The 21,101-nt window shown below is 37.3% G+C and overlaps 1 protein-coding gene across 3 annotated transcripts in view; it reads left to right on the top strand.

The window, feature by feature from the left end:
* LMBRD2 (LMBR1 domain containing 2) overlaps nucleotides 1-21,101 on the top strand; it is a 49,798-nt gene that overhangs the window by 5,134 nt on the left and 23,563 nt on the right. For all 3 annotated transcript variants that reach the window (XM_066239812.1, XM_066239806.1, XM_066239796.1), the window contains exons 2-6: nucleotides 7,882-8,118; nucleotides 8,380-8,477; nucleotides 11,208-11,303; nucleotides 14,375-14,542; nucleotides 14,893-15,103. In XM_066239812.1, the coding sequence (XP_066095909.1) occupies nucleotides 7,945-8,118; nucleotides 8,380-8,477; nucleotides 11,208-11,303; nucleotides 14,375-14,542; nucleotides 14,893-15,103 (747 nt within the window). In that variant the 5' untranslated portion in view covers nucleotides 7,882-7,944. The remainder of the gene's footprint in view (nucleotides 1-7,881; nucleotides 8,119-8,379; nucleotides 8,478-11,207; nucleotides 11,304-14,374; nucleotides 14,543-14,892; nucleotides 15,104-21,101) is intronic.

Raw genomic sequence — 21,101 nt, 5'->3', positions numbered from 1 at the left:
TTGGAGACAGACGAGTGCGGCTAACGGAGGTGAATGGCAGAGGAGGGAGCGAGGAAGGAAGGGATGCAGGCACTGTAGACATGTAAACTATCTTAACACTAAATGTAAACTAAAACTGCATTTTCTTTACTTTAAACAAAACTAAAACTACACTTTCTTAAAATGAAACCACATAAACAATTTTAAAAAAATCCACTTTCTTAACTTTAAACTTAACCTAACCTTAACATTCTGTATTTTTCATTTAATCCTCACCTGTTTTTGCCTTTTTGGCTGCTCTTTCGGCACTTTCACTTGCAGGACTTTTGAATAAAAATCTATCCAAAGAGGTTTGCTTTTGCCTGCCTTTTAAAATGTACGGAAATGTGACAAACAAGTGTCATTAAAAAGTGCTGAAGCACGACCAGTTGAAACTTTTTCTGGGTGCTTCTTTTCAATGAAACTTGAAAGCTTCTCCCACATTGCCAGCATGTCTTTAATTTCACTTGTAGAAATCACTTCCTCTGACTTTACCTCCTCCTCACTACTAATCTCTTGCCCAAGCTCCGTATGTTGCATCATCTGTAGCTCCTTCAACTCCTCAGTTGAGAGTTCCTCCTCATGTTCCTCGAGGAGCTCGTTTACATGACCCTCATCTACCTCCAGACCCATCGACTTTCCCAGGGACACAATCTCCTCCAACGCTTCTACCTCAGTCTCGGTCTCTGGTTCGAATCCTTCAAAGTCCCTGTCTGCAACAATATCAGGCCATAACATTTTCCATGCTGAGTTCAAGGTTCTTCTTGTAACCTCTTGCCAGTTCAATACTCATACAGCATGCTCATGTTTTTCTGTTATTTCTTGCTTTACTTCTATTGACATCAATCTCTTCTTCTCACCATTGTCCTTTACACACACTTTCTTCGGCTCCATGATAGCACACAAAAAAAGTAAAATATGCAGAAATGATGCAAAAATGAGTACAGTGCACGAGATTCGACTTGATTCTGTGGGTAAGACATGAGAAAGAACGAGATGCTGGTGTTGTGCTGCCAATACTGGACCCGTGCGCCAGTGTGCCACCGAGCGGCAGCTTCCCGAATCATGACTCGTATTTCGGAATTTCTCTCTGATCTCGAACAAAAATACGGACCGAGTTGCAGCTCATATCTTTAAAAATTTGTATGTTGGTCTGCTCGTGTCTCAAGGTACCACTGTATCTTGATGGTTGGTAAAAGACTTAGTTGGATTGAAAATGTTTAAGACTTTCAGAACTGGTATTTGAAACGTAGACTATGTCTGCATATCAGGCACTTAAATTTGATGGAATGAATAAATTAGCATTGTAAAATCTACTTTTGCTACTGTGTGCTAATGCCAACCTTGATGACCTTAAGTCTCTTTCATTTCTAATCACTGGGACTGAATTTTGGTTTGGCTCCAAATTTTAGCATTTTCTTCAGTTATTTTTGTTATTTAGTGTAAATACGTTAATATTTGAAGAATATTATTAGAAGGACCATTGCTATGGTCAGGGACTTATTTCACCTTTGGCTTTGAGTGTGATTTTGCAGACCTGCGCATGTTTGCAGTTCAGCCAGTGATCCATCTTGACCCACCTCTATTTTGAGCATCTTCCTGGAAGAATGGCATTGTCTTTCTGTATGGCACTGCTTTGTTAAACATACCTTTGTTAGAACCATGGTTCATGTCTCTTCACAGGAGTCTGGTGAGGGGCATTTGGGTTACCTCGCAGACCTAGATGGTAATCCCAATTTGTCAAGTGAGGCAAGGGGAGCAGTTTCTGTGAGTGAAGATCAATTTTTGTTTTATAGGAATAAGGGTGGGCCCAGGCACTGGTAATCATAGAAACTATGAAGTAGAAAGCATAGGTATCGGGGTAGGGGGAGAGCTTAGTGTAAAACAATGCTTGGAGACCATTGAAGCAACTAGTTATCTTTTGGAAGCACATGATATGAAAGAAATGGAGATTAGCAACAAGAATTTATTGACAACCTGCTTTGTGTCTGAAACTGCTGCTTGGTGTTTTACTTTTATATTTCATTTGATCTTCATAACAGCCTGTATGAGATAATTATCCTTATTTAACAATTTCAATTGCATAAAGTTAGACAGTTATTAATCAGAGTTGGGATTTGGAACCCAAGTTTACCATGGTATAATAAAACATTTGTATTTTAAAACAGTTGTGATTTTAGGCACTTAACACTGCAGCAAAATTTTTTATTTTAGAGTTGCTATGTGTTTTATCTTTATATTACTATACTGACTTATATAATTGTATTTACTTTATTTTTTGATTTCAGAGAGAGAGAGATAGGAAAGGGGGGAGAGAGAGAGAGGAGAGAGAGAAAGAGAGAAATGTTGACTTGTTGTTCCACTTACTTATGCATTCACTGGTTGATTCTTGTATGTGCCCTAACCAGGGATTGAACCCACAACCTTGGCATAATAATTTTAAAATGACAAAATAATGCATGTTCATTGTTTAAAATTAAAAAAACACACAAGAAGGTACAAAGAATAATGTAAAAGTAATCTCTTGACTACTTTGTGACAACTGTTGTTAGTATCATGATGTATATTTGTCCGAAATATACATATGCTTCTTATATATGCTCCCTCAGATCCTGCCCATGTCCCTTGTGACATCTCTAAAGGGTCTCTCTGGATCTCACTTTCTTCTAGACTGGTGGAATCTGGTGGGCTCCTTTAAGTACTGTCTGCAATGGAGTGTTTCTTGACTCAGACACAGATCTCTCCTCCCATCAGTCATGGCCAGGTTAGCAGGATTAATGATTTATGAAACCCTTCACTGTTTTTCTCAAAAAGGCAATGGACCACGAGAAGGCTAGTGAATATTTTTAAGACTTCCTGGACTATTGAGTAAACCATTTAAGTTGTTTCTATGTTTTTATGTTTAAATAATGCTGCTGTAAAAACTAACATTTTAAATAAATTTTGTTCCCATTTTGGTTTCCTTTAAGTTATTTGGAAAGGAATCATTTGGACAAAGGACATGTACCTTCTTTAAGGCCTCTGATATACATATTGCCAAATTGCTGCCCTCTCAGTAAGGTTTCTTTGCTTTTGTTTTTTTAAATAAGCCAAACTTGAGTTGACCAATTTTTGTTTATCTTTATTAGATTTTAATTGACAGTTACTTTATAAATTTAAAATACAAGTAACTAAATCAGATGGAGAATAAGGCATCCCTAGCTTCGAGCAGAATATCATTCAACTGCAATAACAAAAACAGGCCATAGGAATTCATAAGGAACCTTGGAAAGTACTATCATTCTGGACTGTAAAAACAAAAAACAAAATCAAAATTCTGCACTTGAATTTAGATACACGAACTTTAAAACTATTAGTTTTCTCATCTCAGGTTAGGGAAACCTGTTTTTATTTCCAATTTCATGGGACCCCTAGTCCTAACCTTGTGTCATCACAATGTATCAGGAGTTCAACTTGAACAGAAATAGATGCTGTGGTAAGCAGAGAAATAGAGCTGTAAGGATATCTATGCCTAAATCCTGGAAGTATGACTAGATTATCCAGATGGCCCAGTGAGAGCAGTTGAGCCCTAAAATCAGAGCTTTCTTCCAGCTGAGGACGGAAGAGGAAGTCAAATTCCTAGAAGGAGAAGGATTGGATAAGCATTCATTGCTGGCTCAGATATACAGGGCTACCTGCAAAGAGGCCTCTAGAGGTAAGGTCTAATGCCAGCTGACAGCCAGCAAGGATCTCAGTCCCTAACCAGAACAGATGGAATTTTGCCAGTAACCTGAGTGAACTTAGAAAGAGATTCTTCCCCAGAGTCTCCAGAGAGGAGCACAGACCTGCTAATACCTTCATTTCAATTTTGGGAACTCAGTCGAGCCACAGTGTGCCTGGATATCTGACCCACATAAACTATGAAATGTGGATGTGTTTCACGCCACTAAGTTACAGGAATTGTTTACAGCAGCAATAGGACACTAAGATAGTGAATATGGGAAGAGATGAAACAAATCATTTATTACTAGAATAGTAGATCCATAATTCTGTTTATTTACCTATAATATTTTAAAGTACTAGCAATGAAATAGACTAAAAATATCAGTCATTGTAAAAAATCATATTAGTTGCAAGTTTATAACTGACTTTTGTTGTTTGCTTACGCCCGTAATTTTACCATCTGATATTGATATCTGCATAGATCCCATTATTGTCCTATTCATTTTTATGCATGTTATGTAAAATTGTGCAAATCTAGTTTTTCAGTTAATGTTATGGTAATTTTCTTATGTTATTAAATAATCTTAACAAACATCACTTCTTATACTTCAGTAATATTCCATCATTTGATTCTGTCATACTTTAACATTTCCTTGGTAATCTTCAATAGTCTTCTTTTCTATAATGGTTATGTTTGTTGTACTGGATAATTTCAGTCAAATAAAGGTCTAGGTGAAACCCTAAAGGAATTTTCAGGTAATAATTGTATTAAACTCATATTGAATAATATTTTTTTAAAAGCTGGATCGTGCCGATGGTCGTGGTTTTCATCAGCACATCCTAGGTCGAGCGGTTGCCTAACCACTTTATCTGTTCTTGGCTTAAAATAAGATCCGACTAACTCTTACTGTAGTGGTGTAAGTTTTTTTGATAGATTATGAAATTTGAAAGTTTGAGTACTAGTAGTAGACAGATTTTTAAGCCTTTTGAGTTGTAATTAGTATTTGTAAAATCTATTTCGAGACCATAAAAAGTTTTAAAGTAGTGTATATATTAAAGGATACAGTAATGTTTTTTATTCATTCATGTGTTCATTCAACAAATAGTTTTGAATATCTGCTACATACCAGACAATATATCAGAGACTTGGACTATAGTACTGAATAAATTTGTCAAGCCTGTTCGTGTGTGTGTGTGTGTGTGTGTGTATGCGTGCACGTGCGCACAGGGGGGCTTATAGGGAGACAATAAATATAAAGAATACACTGAATTAACTGGATAAGTGCTTTGAACAAAAATATAGCAGGATATGATGAAAATGACAAAGTGGGTACAATTTTAGATATTTAAGGAAACTGAAAATATTAGTTGAAATGCACAGAGGAATAGAAAGAAACTGCTTCAACAATATAAAGAAGCAGTTTATTAAGCACGATTTTTACTTGTGATATTCTACAAAGGGATATTTCTTACATAGACTTAAATATAGCTTATTAAAGTACCCAGACTTTCTATTTTATTTTTATAACTAGTTTTGGTTGGAGATATATATTGATTTTGCCTTATTTTATTTTGATGGTTGCATCACAACCTTGATTCTCTACATTAAGATATTAATCAATTCATTAATCTATAATAGTTAGTCCACAGACTAACAAAAATGCCTAACATTGATTTTACAAAGGTGAAAAGTACATATTGCCTTCTGTTAATGAAGGTGAATTATTTTATAAGGGTAGAGAGATAGGAAACAACCATTTGCTTATGTCTGTATCATCAGTTTATAATAAAAATATTTTCAATGTATGACTTTATTCAATAATCACTGATAAGTTTTTATGCATATAAAATAAAGTAACTTTCTTTACAGAAAATAAGATTTATATAGATAAATGGAAAGTACAATAGTAAGCATATCTTGTGAAGCAGTAAGTGAATTAAGAACTTCAAGTTCTGAAAGTTGTTAGACAAGATTAGCAGTAAAGGAAAATACTGTTTCAAACAAAGAAAACATTACTTCACATGGTCCTCTCTTTCTGTCTCTCCCTCCCTCTCTTGTAGAAAATTTTAAGTAATGGGTTACTGATGATTTAGAAAACTTGAATTTATGAAATATCTAACTCCCTAGGATCTGGTCCATAGTATATTTGTATAAAATATTCTGTTAGGACTTACCACATTAAAGAACCAGCTCCAAATGACACTATTTTTTTTTTTTGACAATGGAATACCTTTATCTTGGTAAGAATGTTTAAAATTAAAAAATAGGCAGTGCTGTCTAGGATGAAGACAAAAGGCATGCACATACATTCCTGGTGGTGATTTATTTTAGTACGCATTGTTAAAAATACGATTTTTACAATTTTATTGAAATATAATTGATAGAAAAACTGTTCACAGTACACTGTATATAGCATACATAAGGTGTAAACTATTTTTTTTAATAATTTTATTTTTTTAATGGGGTGACATCAATAAGTCAGGATACATGTATTCAAAGATAACAACTCCAGGTTATCTTGTCATTCAGTTATGTTGCATACCCATCACCCAAAGTCAGATTGTCCTCTGTCACCTTCTATCTAGTTTTCTTTGTGCCCCTCCCCCTCCCCCTCCCCCTCTCCCTCTCCCCCTCCCCCCGTAACCACCACACTCTTATGAATGTCTCTTAGTCTCACTTTTATGTCCCACCTACGTATGGAATAATGTAGTTCCTGGTTTTTTCTGATTTACTTATTTCACTTCGTTTAATGTTATCAAGATCCCACCATTTTGCTGTAAATGATCCGATGTCATCATTTCTTATGGCTGAGTAGTATTCCATAGTGTATATGTGCCACATCTTCCTTATCCAGTCATCTATTGATGGGCTTTTTGGTTGTTTCCATGTCCTGGCCACTGTGAACAATGCTGCAATGAACATGGGTTGCATGTGTCTTTACATATCAATGTTTCTGAGTTTTTGGAGTATATACCCAGTAGAGGGATTGATTGCTGCGTCATAAGGTAGATCTATTTTCAGTTTTTTGAGGAACCACCATACTTTCTTCCATAATGGTTGTACTACTTTACATTCCCACCAACAGTGTATGAGGGTTCCTTTTTCTCCACAACCTCTCCAACATTTGCTATTACCTGTCTTGTTAATAATAGCTAAGCTAACAGGTGTGAGGTGGTATCTCATTGCAGTTTTGATTTGCATTTCTCTAATAACTAAAGAAGATGACCATCTTTTCATATATCTGTTGGCCATTTGTATTTCTTCCTGGGAGAAGTGTCTGTTCATGTCCTCTTCCCATTTTTTTATTGGATTGTTTGTTTGTTTGTTGTTGAGTTTTATGAGTTCTTTGTATATTTTGGATATTAGGCCCTTATCTGAGCTGTTGTTTGAAAATATCATTTCCCATTTAGTTGGGTGTCTGTTTATTTTGTTATCAGTTTCTCTTGCTGAGCAAAAACTTCTTAGTCTGATGTAGTCCCATTCATTAATTTTTGCCTTCACTTCTCTTGCCATTGGAGTCAAATTCATAAAATGCTCTTTAAAACCCAGGTCCATGAGTTGAGTACCTATGTCTTCTATGTACTTCATTGTTTCAGGTCTTATGTTTAGATCTTTGATCCATTTTGAGTTAATTTTGGTACAGGGGGACAGACTGTAGTCCAGTTTTATTCTTTTGCATGTGGCTTTCCAGTTTTCCCAATACCATTTATTGAAGAGGCTTTCTTTTCTCCATTGTGTGTTGTTGGCCCCTTTATCAAAAATTATTTGACTATATATATGTGGTTTTATTTCTGGGTTTTCTGTTCTGTTCCATTGGTCTGAGTGTCTATTTTTCTGCCAATACCATGCTGTTTTGATTGCAAATGACACTATTTTAAAACGGTCCACATCTCATATTCTTAATGTGTAATGTTTTTAGAACTAATGTAATTTTTTACAAAAATACCTTTTATCCTGAAGGTACAATTTATGTGAAATTTTAAGATATGCTTTAAAAATAAGATATAAGAACCTAAGAGTAAGATTATCCTTTTCATCTTATTCATAGTCCATTATAAAGCCTGACCGTTTTCCAAAGAATTTATAATAGATTAATAAACAATATTTAAGAAGTTTCCCAGTGGTCATTTCCTGTTAATACCACCATTTTTTTCCTTCAGTTTACAGATATGATCCAACCCTGTACGTGAATTATTTTGGTTAGGCAGAGTGAGCATTCAATAATGAGCGGTGCGGCTTTGGGACTCGAGATTGTTTTTGTCTTTTTTCTGGCATTATTTCTACTTCATCGATATGGAGACTTTAAGAAGCAGCATAGACTTGTCATTGTTGGAACACTGCTAGCTTGGTATCTCTGCTTTCTCATTGTCTTCATATTGCCTCTGGATGTCAGTACGGTAAGAGGTGAAACTGATTTTCACAATTTAAAAGACACTTGTAATCATATAGCATGTTTGAGATATGTTAGGTCCCAAAACAGCTAAATTATGTAAGGTTATACTTATATTTTTAATTTAAATGTTACTATATGAATTTAATCACTAGAAAGCATAGCCAGGAAAGTAATTTTAGGTAGATAGGTTGATACACTCCCCTATTCCTTAAATACTTGGTAACATTTTCATTTTCATTTTTAAACCATGCATTTGTTGCTTTAGACAATATACAACCGGTGCAAGCATGCTGCTGCAAACTCAAGCCCCCCTGAGAACAGCAACAGTACAGGCCTGTATGCAACTGCTACCCCAGCTCCAAGGTATTGCTCTTCTTCCTTTGTTAATTTCTTCCCTTCCTTCCTTCCTCCCCTTCTTACTGTCTCTCCCCTCCCTTCCTCTCCTTTCCTTCCTTTCCTTCCTTCCCTTCCTTCCTTCCTTCCTTTCTTTCCGTCCCTTCCTTCCTTTCCCTCCCTTCCCTTACTTCCCTTTCTTCCCTTCCTTCCTTCCTTCCTTTCCCTCTCTTCCTTTCCTTTTCTCCCTTCCCTCCCTTCCTTTCCTCCTAATATTATAGAAGACAAATTGTTTTGAAATTGTCACTTTTTACCATCTGGATTTTATGTTTATAAAAGTTAATCCTCATTCTTTACTCACCCTACGCCCACCTTCATCCTTTGCTAGTAGACTTTTAATTACATTGTATTTTGTTTAAAACTTAAATATTTAAATAATCTTAAATATTTATTGATGTACAAGGCCTTTTAGTAGACGCTAATGAGAAACTTGGAGAAAGCCTGACTTTTTGGTCCTGGTTCTACCTTGACTTCCAAAAACTGTTTTTCTCTCCGCCACTCTCTGATCTAAAAATGGGGCATGCTTTTGTTTCTTTTTTTGCCTAACATACAAGGTTGTGTACTAAAGGACAAGGAGGTTATTCTGTGTGGGGGATATTCCTTACATATTGCACAGCCTTTGAAATCATTATAGTTTTAGACTATGAATGACTAAAATTTAAATTACCAAAGGTTTTATTTAATTCATATCAAACTTCCAAGTAAAAAAACTAATAAATGTTTTTTGTGTGTATGTATTGGTTCACCTTCAACTCAAAGGTGAATTTTTTTATTTCAAAAACTGTTAAACAGACCCAGGCCAGTTGGTTCAGCAGTAGAGCATCAGCCTGGTGTGTGGAAGTCCCAGGTTCGATTCCCAGCCAGGGCACACAGGAGAAGCACCCATCTGCTTCCCTATCCATCCATCTCTCCTTCCTCCCTCTCTCTTCTCCTCCCACAGCCAAGGCTCCATGGGAGCAAAGATAGCCCAGGCGCTGAGGTGGCTCCATGGCCTCTGCCTCAGGCGCTAGAATGGCTCTGGTTTCAACCGAGCAAAGCCCCAGATGGGCAGAGCATCACCCCATGGTGGGCATGCTGGGTGGATCCCAGTTGGGCACATGTGGGAGTCTGTCTGCCTTCCAGCTTCTCACTTCAGAAAAATACAAAACCAAAAAACAAAAACCTGTTAAACATGTTTTTACAGATGGGTTTTATGGACAACATTATGTGGGAGGTAGGAGAGAAGTGTATGTTTATGCCTGTATTAATGTACTTTCTTCAACCCACAGTATACACTATGGCAGAGAATCTCAAGTATATGTGGCCAGTATTAAAGAAGATAGAAGCTCATAGTACAAAAACGCATTTGATTGTAAAAGATAAAATCCAACAAAGAAATCTCAGAATAAAAAACAAAAAGTGTGGCAGACTTTCTTAGGCAAATATTTTAGGCTAACAGTTTCCCATCATTGATTTCAATGCTGTCCTTTAATTTTTTTTTTCTTAAGTGAGAAGCAGGGAGGCGGAGAGACAGACTCCCACATGCACCGGAACCAGGATTCCCCCTCCCCCACCGCAAGCCCCCTACCTGGTGATGTTCTGTCCTTCTGGGGCTGGTGTACCGTTGCTTGGCAACTGAGCTATTTTTAGCATGTGAGGGGAGGCCATGGAGCTATCCTCAGCTCCCAGGGCCAACTTGCTCCAACTGAGCCATGGCAGCAGGAGGGAAAGAGAGAGAGAGAAGCAAGAGGAAGACGGGTAGAAAAACAAATGGTCGCTTCTCCTGTGGGCCCTGACTGAGAATCAAACCCAGGACATTCATATGCTGGGCCAATGCTCTACTACTGAGCCAATGGACCAGGGCCCTGTCTTTTAATTTTTGCATTGAAAAATGGTCAGTTCTCTTCTCATAGCAGTTACCTTCCAAATAGAATTACAAAACTGGCTGCATTACGTCTCACTTCCAGCAATATGAGTTAGTGTTTTGTTCAAATATATACCAGCTTAGATCGAAAACTAATTAATGTTGACTAGTTTTTACCAATGCTTTACGTGGTATTTACATGCTTCTTTTTGCAGCTTTTATTTTATTTTAAAATCTAACTTGAATGAAGGTATATTTAAAATGTAGATGCTCCCCTTTGAAGCATCATTAAAAATTGGATATAGATCTGCAACAATTGTGAATTGTTGGAAGTCCTTCAACTAGAAGATACCCTTCCAGTCTAGGCAGACTGTCAGTAAAAGAATCAATGGTCAGATGCACATATGTTCAGAAAATTCAAACGGATTATGAATAGATGCTGGCATGCATCTTCATAGAAGCTATGCTACAGTGACTGATTAGTTATGTTTCAATTTCCAGAAATTAATTGTCTAATGTCATTCTCCTCCCTGCTCCCCTCCCCCAAAGTAACCAACCTCACAAATGGGTTGAATGTATATATTAAAGATAATCATGTCAGAGATTTAATTTCATGGTGTATTGGTTTTTAAGTACTGTTGCATTATTAGTCAGTCTATTGGATGAACATTGTGTCCTCAAACTGTTTGGTTGCCTTTGTGTGTGTGTGTTTAGTTTGACAGTCAGCTTTGAATTTTAAGTTTTATATGAAATTATACAAGTTAGAGTCAATAATTTAAAATCTGAATGTTAATAAATATAATTTATTTAATTAGTCATCACTTATGATGAATTTGCTTTAAATTGTTATGAAACAGCCATCATCCGTGTTTCAAGCCATGGAGTTACATTCCTGATGGAATCATGCCAATTTTCTGGAGGGTGGTGTATTGGACATCACAGTTTTTAACATGGTAAGTGGTAGTGAACGATAAAGTTTTTAAATTTTGGCTGAAGTAAAAAGAGAAATTATTGTTTTAGTGACTCTTCATATTTTAGAATTTACTTGTCACTTATCTTTTCCCTTAAATTTCTATCCTTTACCTTTCTGCTTCAAGTCTGTCCCATCTTAAAGAAATGAAAAAAACCCCAAGAAATAGAAAATAGAATAAATAATTTTCCTTGTTGCTGTTCCCTCCCAGTTACTGCTTTCTCTCTCGACCTTCAGTGCAAGTCAGTCTCCTTGCAGTCCCGTTGTTACGGGAAGCTGCTCGTGCCAAGGTCATCATCATCCCTGCTTTTCTTTCTATCCGCTTACTCCAGCCTTCTGCATTGCCTTCATGGGCTCCAGTTCTGTGGTCCATTTCCTAAATGCCAGTGTCCCACATTTGGTCATCATGTTATCTGACTTTCCCTGTATAGCTTTAATTATAGCCATGGTTTCATCGGCTTGTGATGCATCTCAAATCTTTTTTTCTATCCACTCTCGCTTTGTCTTTCTTCTGTGCTCCAGACCCACAATTGACTTCCTGCTGAGCATTTTAGATACTCTGCAGGCAGCTCAGCTCTAAAACTTGAGGCCTTCAACATTGCAATAGAAAAGCCACGCGAAGAATGGGGTAGTGCCCCGTAAACTAATGTTCAGTGAACTCACGGGGCTCATCGTCGCCAGCCTTGCTCCTTTGTTCTCCAGTCGGCTTGCTTTTCACTCTCTGCAGCAATCTTTCCCGTCACTTCAACCTCTGCTATTCCCTTTGTGACTCTCATATATCCTAGAAGCAGTACCTTCTCTCCTTGAACATCTTTGCTTTCTACCTCCCAGCAGAAATAGAAGCGATCAGATGGCAGCGTTTTAGATTCCCATCAAGTCTATTTATCTACCTATCCCTCCGTTCTTCCTTCCCCAGAAAACATGGAGGAGTCACTGTTAAATGAATCTCTCTTCCTGAAACATAGCCCCATTCCCTTTGGCTCTTGTTACCTTCACTTCCCTGTACTTGTGCAAAGTATGCACAGTTCTCTCGTACTTAGGAGTCCCTCAGATCCCAACCCTTTCCCACTTTCTATCTCCCACCTCAATTACCTCCTCATCAGAGTTCAATTTTTTTGTTGATTGTTTCACGGAAGTATGAATTAGTATTGCAAAGCTCACAGATTGTGTTTAGTTTAACTTTTTTCAAAGTAAATACACCTACATAAGTAGCACTCAGATGTTGATAAAGAGCATTAACAGTGTCCCCAGACGCTCCCCTCATACCCCTGTCATTGCCCTCCCAGAGATAACGGCGATTCTGACTTGCATCACCATAGGTGAGTTTATGCCTGGTTGATTTTTCCATTAAATTTTTTTTTTATTTTTCAATTACAGTTGATGTACAATATTATATTAGTTTCAGGTGTACAAACCAGTGATTAGACTTGTACATAACTTATGAAGTGATCACTCTGACAAAACTAGTAGACATCAAGGCAGCATCCACAGTTACTACAATATAGTTGATTAGGTTCCCCCTGCGGTACTTTACATCACCATGACTGTGCCGTAATTACGAATTTGTGCTTCTAAATCTCTTCACCTTTTGCACCCATTTCCCAGCTCCCATGACATCTGGCAACCATCAAAATGTTCTCTGTATCTACAAGTCTGTTTCTGTTCTGCTTGTTCATTTATTTTGTCTTTTGGATTCCACAAATCAGTGAAATCATCTGGCGTTTGTCTTCCTCTGACTTCCTTCACCCAGCACAATATACTTTAGGTCCATCATGTTATTGCAAATGGCAAGATTTCATTTTTTTCTGTGGCTGAGTCATATTACATTGTATATATGCACTACTTCTTTATACATTCATCTACTGATGGGCACTTAAGTTATTTCTCTATATTGTCTATTTTTAAAAAATTTTTATTGAATTTATTGAGTTTTTGAACTTTAGAAGTGTAGAATTATACAAGAAGTACTTTTTGCCTCTCTTTTTGGCTTTATGCATTTTTAAGATTCTTTTGTGTTGTGCTATATTTATTAGTATTCTTTTTCATTTCTGTAAAATATTCCATTTGATTATATGTATCATAGATTATCCTACCCAGCCAAAAGTCTTAAACGAATTGTCTATGTTTAGCATTTAGTGTCTCCACATGCTCACTGCTTACTCTTTATTCAGCTCGCTGAGCTCTTTTCTGTCCCCACTTGTCAACCCTCACAAACGCAGGCTCTTCACTTACCTGACCGCCCGGCAGCATTGCTTCTGTTGTTTTCTGTCTTAACTTTAAAACCCGTGCTTCTCCTGGTTTCTACTCTATGTGCACTCCTGAGTCTCCTTCCATTCCCTGCTGTCCTGTCTCAGCGGGCTTCCCCTCCTCCTGTTTTCTCCTCTGCTTTAAAAGTCCGTTTCTCAGAGGGCAGCCTCAGTTCTCACTTCTCCTTCTGCACACTCTGCCCTCCTGATGTTATTTCAGTATCACCGATGCAGTGGTGACCCCGGATCTGTCTGTTTCTCATCCTGCTTCTTGAACTCTGAAGCTGGATCGCCAGCTTTTTGAAGTCCTAGGCACTTCAAAATCAGTATATTGATAGCCTGCTCTTCATTACAACACAGATAGTTCCAATTTTGTTCCTGTTAACTCTAGTCTCCACACTGAAGCCTTGTCAGTTTTAAGAAAACTAAAATTGACTGAGTCCCTTTTTCTGTTAAAGAAAATGGTTCCTCATTGTTCTTTGGATGTAGTCCAAACTCTTCATAAGGCTTTCAAGCCTTTTTTAAGACTCATAAATCACTCACTGTTCTAGTCTCTGCTGGTCATTATGGCCTCTTTTGCTCCCAGGAATGTGCTTAGCTCTCCCCCAAATTTAATATTACAAAAAATTCAGTCATTTATTATAATTTTTTTGATATTAACAATTAATCAAAATCATATGTGTTTGTAAAAACAAATATATTAAAATTAAAAAATACATTAGACAACACATTAAAATTGAGATTCTGGTATTTTGAGATTATGAAGACATCTCGAGTGCTATTAACCACATTTCCCCCCTCCGCCTAGGATTCTCTTACCATTTATGCAGTCGTACGCGAGATCCGGGGGGTTCTCTATCACCGGGAAGATCAAAACCGCACTGATTGAGAACGCTATCTATTACGGCACCTATTTGCTGATTTTTGGAGCATTTTTAATTTATGTAGCTGTAAACCCACATTTGCACTTAGAATGGTAAGAAAAATCTTCTTAATGTTGTTTCTGTGTATATTTCCACTTTATAAAATTAATGTATATATATATCTCATATCAAGCACCATTTTACCAAGAAGCATAACAAGTTATATGTTTTATAGATTCCTCAAAAAAATATGTGAATAATTCATATTACTAAGAAGGAAAATATGGAATAACATCCACTGTTACTAAAAAGGGAGCTGAGGATTTGAAGGTCTAATTTTTTTCATATAAAATGTTAGCCATCTTTTAGGGTTTTCTGACAAACCATTTAACACTAGTTAGTTTCATTTTAGATTTGTGTTGGGAAAATTTATGACAGCTGTCTGCTGTGTTCTCTCTCGTAGGAACCAGCTTCAGACAATTGGGATAGCTGCTGCAAATACGTGGGGTCTGTTTCTTCTTGTGTTGTTGTTGGGGTACGGCTTGGTGGAAATCCCTCGGTCGTACTGGAACGGAGCAAAAAGAGGTTACCTGCTTATGAAAACTTATTTTAAGGCGGCCAAACTGATGACAGAGAAAGCAGATGCAGAAGAGACATTAGAAGACGTCATGGAGGTGAGCATGTTGTAAGCCTTACAGTCAAGTTTACACCTAACAGCAAGTTCTGCATATCCCCTTTTGGATACATGGTTAGTTTATTGTTGTGAGCACATCGATGGACTTTAATATTTGATGTTGGACACTTCTTAAGGATGTCTCATTCATTCAGATGATGAATTGGCAGTTCAGCTTCATGAGATGTCATCTCCATCTTCTAACTGCCAAAGATTCAGGGAGAATATACCCGACAGTGCAGGGCTGTGCGCGTTGTCCTTGGGTAGCTTCTAATAGTGCCCTCTTTTGCTCTCTAAAGTGTCTCAGATTAATGTTATAGGTAACCCTGACATAGTGGGAGTGAAAATTAGGAATCAGAGAACACTTCTTCCTGAAAGTAAACCCGAAGTACTCCCACCATGTCTGGAACTCGCAGTAGAAAACAATTTGCATGGGAGTTTGTATCAGTAACTTTTGTTTCCTGTCTGTAATCTTAATAAGGCACTTCATTGTACTCAAAAAATGCTAATCACTTGAACTATCTTCATAAAGGTGTTGAAAGTATAGATTTCAATAATATACATAAAAATATTTAACAGATTATAAAATCTTGCTGTTAAATAATTTGGTTATTGATTTAAAAGATTTTCATAGTCATCTCACATTTTGCTCTTCTGCGAAAATATACTATTCTAATGATGTCACTCTCCACCTTAAAACCTCCTGTTGAAGGCTCTTCATTCGTATTAGAATAAACTCCAAAGAGTTTTATTGTGGCCTACTGAAAAATGATTTGGCCCATGGTTAGCTCTCCAGTCTTATCTCTAGCCTCTCTTTTACACTGGTCAACTTTGTTCCTCAAACTTAACAATGGTGAGAATAACAGCAAACAACTACAATATATAGAGTTGCTTACTTACTAATGACTTTCCAAGAACTTTACATATACTAATACATTTAATTCTCACAGCCTTATGAGGGAGATTTTTTATCCCCACTTTATGAATGAAAAAAATAAGTTACACAGAGGTTGTTAGTGTCCCAGAGTCACACAGTGAGTGAGTGACAGAGCCAGGCAGTCTGACTTCAATTTGTGCTTTAACAGGGATTGGCGGACTTTCTGTGAAGGGCCAGATAGTAAATATTTTAGGATTTGTATGCAACTGCTCCATCACTATTACATGAAAGTAGCCACAGACAATACATAAATGAGTGAGAATGGATGTGTTCCAAACAAGAACAAGTGTTGGGCGAGACTTGACCTGGCTTCTGACCCCTAAACTTAGCCGTTGCGTTCATCACCTCTTCTTTTTGAGCATACCATCCCGAACCTTTGGAATGCTCTTTTCTCCACTCTCTTCAGCTAACTCCTACTTCATTTTCGGGTCTCAACATAAGTGAGGATTCTTCTGGGAAGGCTTCTGTATTCATTTCCTAGTGCTGTCATAACAAAGGGGACCGTTTGAACAGCAGACATGAATAGTCTCACAGTTCTGGAGGCTACCAGTCCAAGATCAAGATGTCAGCAGGGTTGGTTCCTTCAGAGGACTGGAGGGAAGACCTCTGCTACGCCTCTCTCAGCTTCTGGTGTTTGCCGGCAGTCTCTGGTATTCCTTGACTTGTAGACCTCTGCCATCATCTTCACATGGTGTTCTCCTTGTCCACCTTTCTGTGTGCGGATTTCCCCCTTGTACTAGATGAGGGGCCCTGTACTGCAGCACACCTTGTCTTAATTTCAGTAATTACATCTGCAACAACCTTATTTTCATATAAGATCACATTCTGAGAACTTAAACATATGAATTTCGGAGAAAAAGAAACAACAACATGAATTTGGGAGAAGTTGCAGTTCAAACCATAACACGATCCCTGGTCCTCCAGACTCTGAGACATTCGGCACCGTTTTCAAGTGGATGAGTCAATGAAGAAAAGATTGTGCGGGTGGGGCTCACGTAGGTTTATGTTGTGAGTACGTGAAGCACAGAGTTTATTCTTGTATTATTTTATTCATTAAATATTGTATTATTTTCCATACAAACAACTATAAACCTACTTTTGCTTACCCTATATACTGTGATTGAAAAATTTTATGTTGACTTTTGAGCATTTATTCCCTATGAAATATAAGAACTGTGGCATTAAAGTAGTTTTGCAATATAGGAGTAAATCTCCTATAAATATAAGTAATCTATTACATTTCCTCAGGCATATAATGAATATTATTATATTTTTCAAACAACGATAATTTATATTTGGTAATTTTATATATTAAAAACTTGATTTTTTTGGAAAATATTTGAAAATTTCTATTTGATAATAAAATAATTAAAAGATCATTTAAATGGATAGGGTTTCCCCCAAAAGATGGTATCAAATTTAATTGTTTCAGATTTGAGGAACATGAATTTCACCAGTTCATTCAATAGTCCAACAAATATAAATACGTTTTATTTTTTGAGATCTGGATTTTGAGTGTCTGAATGAAGAGAGATGTTGTTTTTGTTATTGTGAACTAGGAGCACCTTGCTAAGGAACAGGTGCTTTATCTGCTATTTCAGTTTAGGGTTAGGTGTGAGGAATTTAAAAAGTTTTAGGAAGGAGAAAACTTTCCACATAGAAAGGAAAGCACTCTTTTCTGTTGACTGTATTTGACATATAATATTGTTGGACAAATAAGTTTGTAAAATGTTTTTTGATTTTGCTCACTTTTATTGTTAAAAATGCCCAGATATGTGATCTGTGAAACTGCTAATTACTTTCCTGCTTGGGAAGGGGTTTTGTTACGCTAATGTATGCTGGGGGAGGGGTTGTCATGCCAAAAAGTTTTAAAAAGAAGGAGAACAAAGAGGAAGGAGGCAATGTTTTTGCAGAGAATGCAGCCAAGATGGCAGGTTGCTGAAAGAGAAGCCAGTTTGTGCAGAGTTTGTGCAGAGAGAGGAGATGGGGAACCAAAGGTGACTGAGCTAGTGGGGACCTTTGATTCTAGGAAAACCCAGATGTGTCAGTAGCTTTGTGAGCACTGAATAAGTGGGTTTTGGAGCCCTCTGTGTCTGTGTGTTTACTCGCCTGCTGGTACGAGGCTAGAATAAAGGAATGGCCCATCAGTTTTCAGCTCCGCTGTTTCTTTACCGTCTGTCCAAATCTAATGGGAACCTGCACGTGCATGGCTGTGATTGCCACAGCTACTGGCCATACAAATATCATGGAAATTTAAAGTCTACAAAATGTTAATTGGATGCATTAAAATACTGTAAGAAACCACTCTTCTTAATGGATGCTTTGCAAATAGAAGCATATCCACACAGATAGCAGGACTCTGGCCCCATAACCCCCCCCAAAATGCATCATTTATTAGGTGTAATTTTTTTGGTCCACATATTTCCAGGGAATTTGGAACCTTTTCTGCTTTTTTGAATGTCTGAAAATCTATAAACTTGAGAAGGAAATATATGTATTATTTAATAAATAATTCTTGTCTTCCTCTTGTGTTAAGTGCTATGCAGAACTGGCTGTTAGGATGCTACTAACTACAGTGGAGAACTGCAGTCCTTTGTGGTGCATGGTAAATGCTATGTGAATTACTGTATATAAAGAAACTGCTCTGGGATAGAGGTTTCACTTCTGAATAGTGAGCAGAGGAGGAAGTGAAACATGACCCGGGCCTTGAAGGATGGGTAGAATTTTTTTTATAGCTGGCAGCATCCTGGTCACATATTAGGAGATTTTAAAACCAAATTAATTGAACATAAGGTTAATGTTGGAAAGATGAAGCTTGTAAGGCTGGAAAGGTAGGTTGTAGCCAGATAGTGGGGCCTTTAATGTCACAGTGGAAAGTCCAGACTGCACTTGGGAAGCGGTGAGGAATCCCTGAGCCCAGCCGAGGGGAGCAGACTGACCCCAGGGTGCACTCTGGCTGCCACAGGGGCGCAGAGCAAGGCATGGAGCAAGAATGCAGATAATTTACTTTGAGAAAAACCTTTAAACACAGAGTCTTAACAGACTCTAAAGTTCAGTCACCTTTTTTTTGTAATTAGTGATTATAGTTTTTATCTACCCATGAAATCGTCAAGTTGCAGTTTTATACATCTGTGTGGCTATTGCTTTTCTTTGAAGCATTAATAAAACTTATAAGCCTTGTCAGACTATTCAGAGGGTATTTGCTACATGGCCAAAGAAGTCCCTTCTATCTTTAGTCATTTTTCAAGGTAGAGGTTTTGGAAAGGGAGAAACAACTACTTCTTTCTGCCGAACACCACTTGTTCGCCTGGCTTCACCCGTGTTGTCTGGCCGCCTCGTAAAGAAGAGATGAGGTGCAGTATTGACAGAGCTCAGGGTTACGTTCTTTAAGTGAAGAAAATAAGCTAATGTTTCACATACATTCCACACTTTATAAAAACTTGGAACTTTTAAAGGAAACTTACTGTTGTAACACACATAGCAAATATCAATAGCTGTTTCAGTACTCATTTTGTTTTAATACGGTTAAAGGATATAAAGGAAAAAATATATTTCATATATGAATACATAACCAGAGTATATAGTTCATGTTCAGAGTTTTGCTAACAAGTCAATAAAACTTGAAGACAGCATAGCAATGGAAAGTTGTAATCCAGTGATGCTTCAAGCACTTTTTAAAAACCCGGGTTTTATCTTATTCTCGTGTGTGGGCCTCACACATTGACCCACAACGAACTGGTGTTAGGACTTCTGGGGTGCTTTGCTGACATCATTCTTCAACCTGATCAAGTACTTCTCAGGCCTTTACTCTTTTTTATCCTGAAATCAACCTGGACTTCCTTTAGTTCCTTGAAAATTTGTTTCTTTCTGCTTGAAGGCTTTTGTATGTGCTGTCCCTCTATCTGGAATATTCTTGCCTCTTCCTTTGATGGGCTGACTCCTACTTATGCTGATTATTAGTTTAAATAATCAGTTAAAATTAGTTAACTAATCAGTTTAAATTAAATAATGAGATTAAGTGATGTGCTTTCAAACTCATGAAGCTAAACCATTTGACAGGAGCAGTGTGTTTCAATACAGATTATTCATAAGGTCTGCATATTTAAATTTTTGATACATATTGCTAAATTATCTTCCACATTTTACTGTGTATACGGGGACCTGTTTCCCTGCAATCTTACCTCATTACATGATACACTTTTTTATAATTTTATAAGAAAATTATTCGCACTTAAAAATTTGTAATTGTTTTTCAGTGAGCTTACGTGTCTTTTCCAGACATTTATCAGCCAATTGTATTTCTTCTGTGTCCTTTCATTTTTCTGTTGATTTGCAAGAGCCCTCCATATATTAAGGACAGTGACTTTTTTGTCAGATAAGTTACAGATATTTTTTTGTCACTTTGTCTGTATGCCAGATGTTTCCCTGCCTCCAGTTTATGTACCTTAAGGCCATTCTTGACCCTACAATCAGAGTGTTCTTGACAACATTCTGGTCAGTTCGCTCTTGCTTCCCAGCCTTTGAACATGCTGTTTATTCCATCTAGAACAGTGGTTCCAACTTTTTAAAAATTTTGTTACTATTAGAGAATATAATGATTCTTTCAGAACTATTGGTTCTAAAGGTGCTGCTCCCTAACCCCTTGATGGCTTTCATACACATTAAATTGCTTATTTAATTATTTCATCACTAGACTCTAATCTTAGTCAAACACGTATGATACCACGTCTTCCCAGTCACCCTCTGGTACGGATTGTGGTTACACAGCGCAGGGCTGGCCCATAGGGTGCCCGTAATAAACAAATAGGGGTGAATCATTAGCTGTGACTGCTGTGGAGCTCTCTCCCACAGGGAAGGCAGGTGCTCTGTGACATTGGTAACCTGTCCTGCTCCTCTGGTCTCTTCACTGTATTTCAGACAGTGAGACAATTCAGCTTGATAAGCAAGTTGAAGGAGCACAGCCCTGTTCATTCAGGATTGCAAAATTTCATCCTTTGAGACTTTTTAACAATTTTTATTCATCTTTGTGGACCCAGTAAGCAAATGACAAGGGAGTGTTAGA

The sequence above is a fragment of the Saccopteryx bilineata genome, chromosome 1 (genome assembly GCF_036850765.1).
Source record: "Saccopteryx bilineata isolate mSacBil1 chromosome 1, mSacBil1_pri_phased_curated, whole genome shotgun sequence".
Classification (NCBI taxonomy): domain Eukaryota; kingdom Metazoa; phylum Chordata; class Mammalia; order Chiroptera; family Emballonuridae; genus Saccopteryx; species Saccopteryx bilineata.
This window is presented reverse-complemented; position numbering and strand designations above follow the sequence as displayed.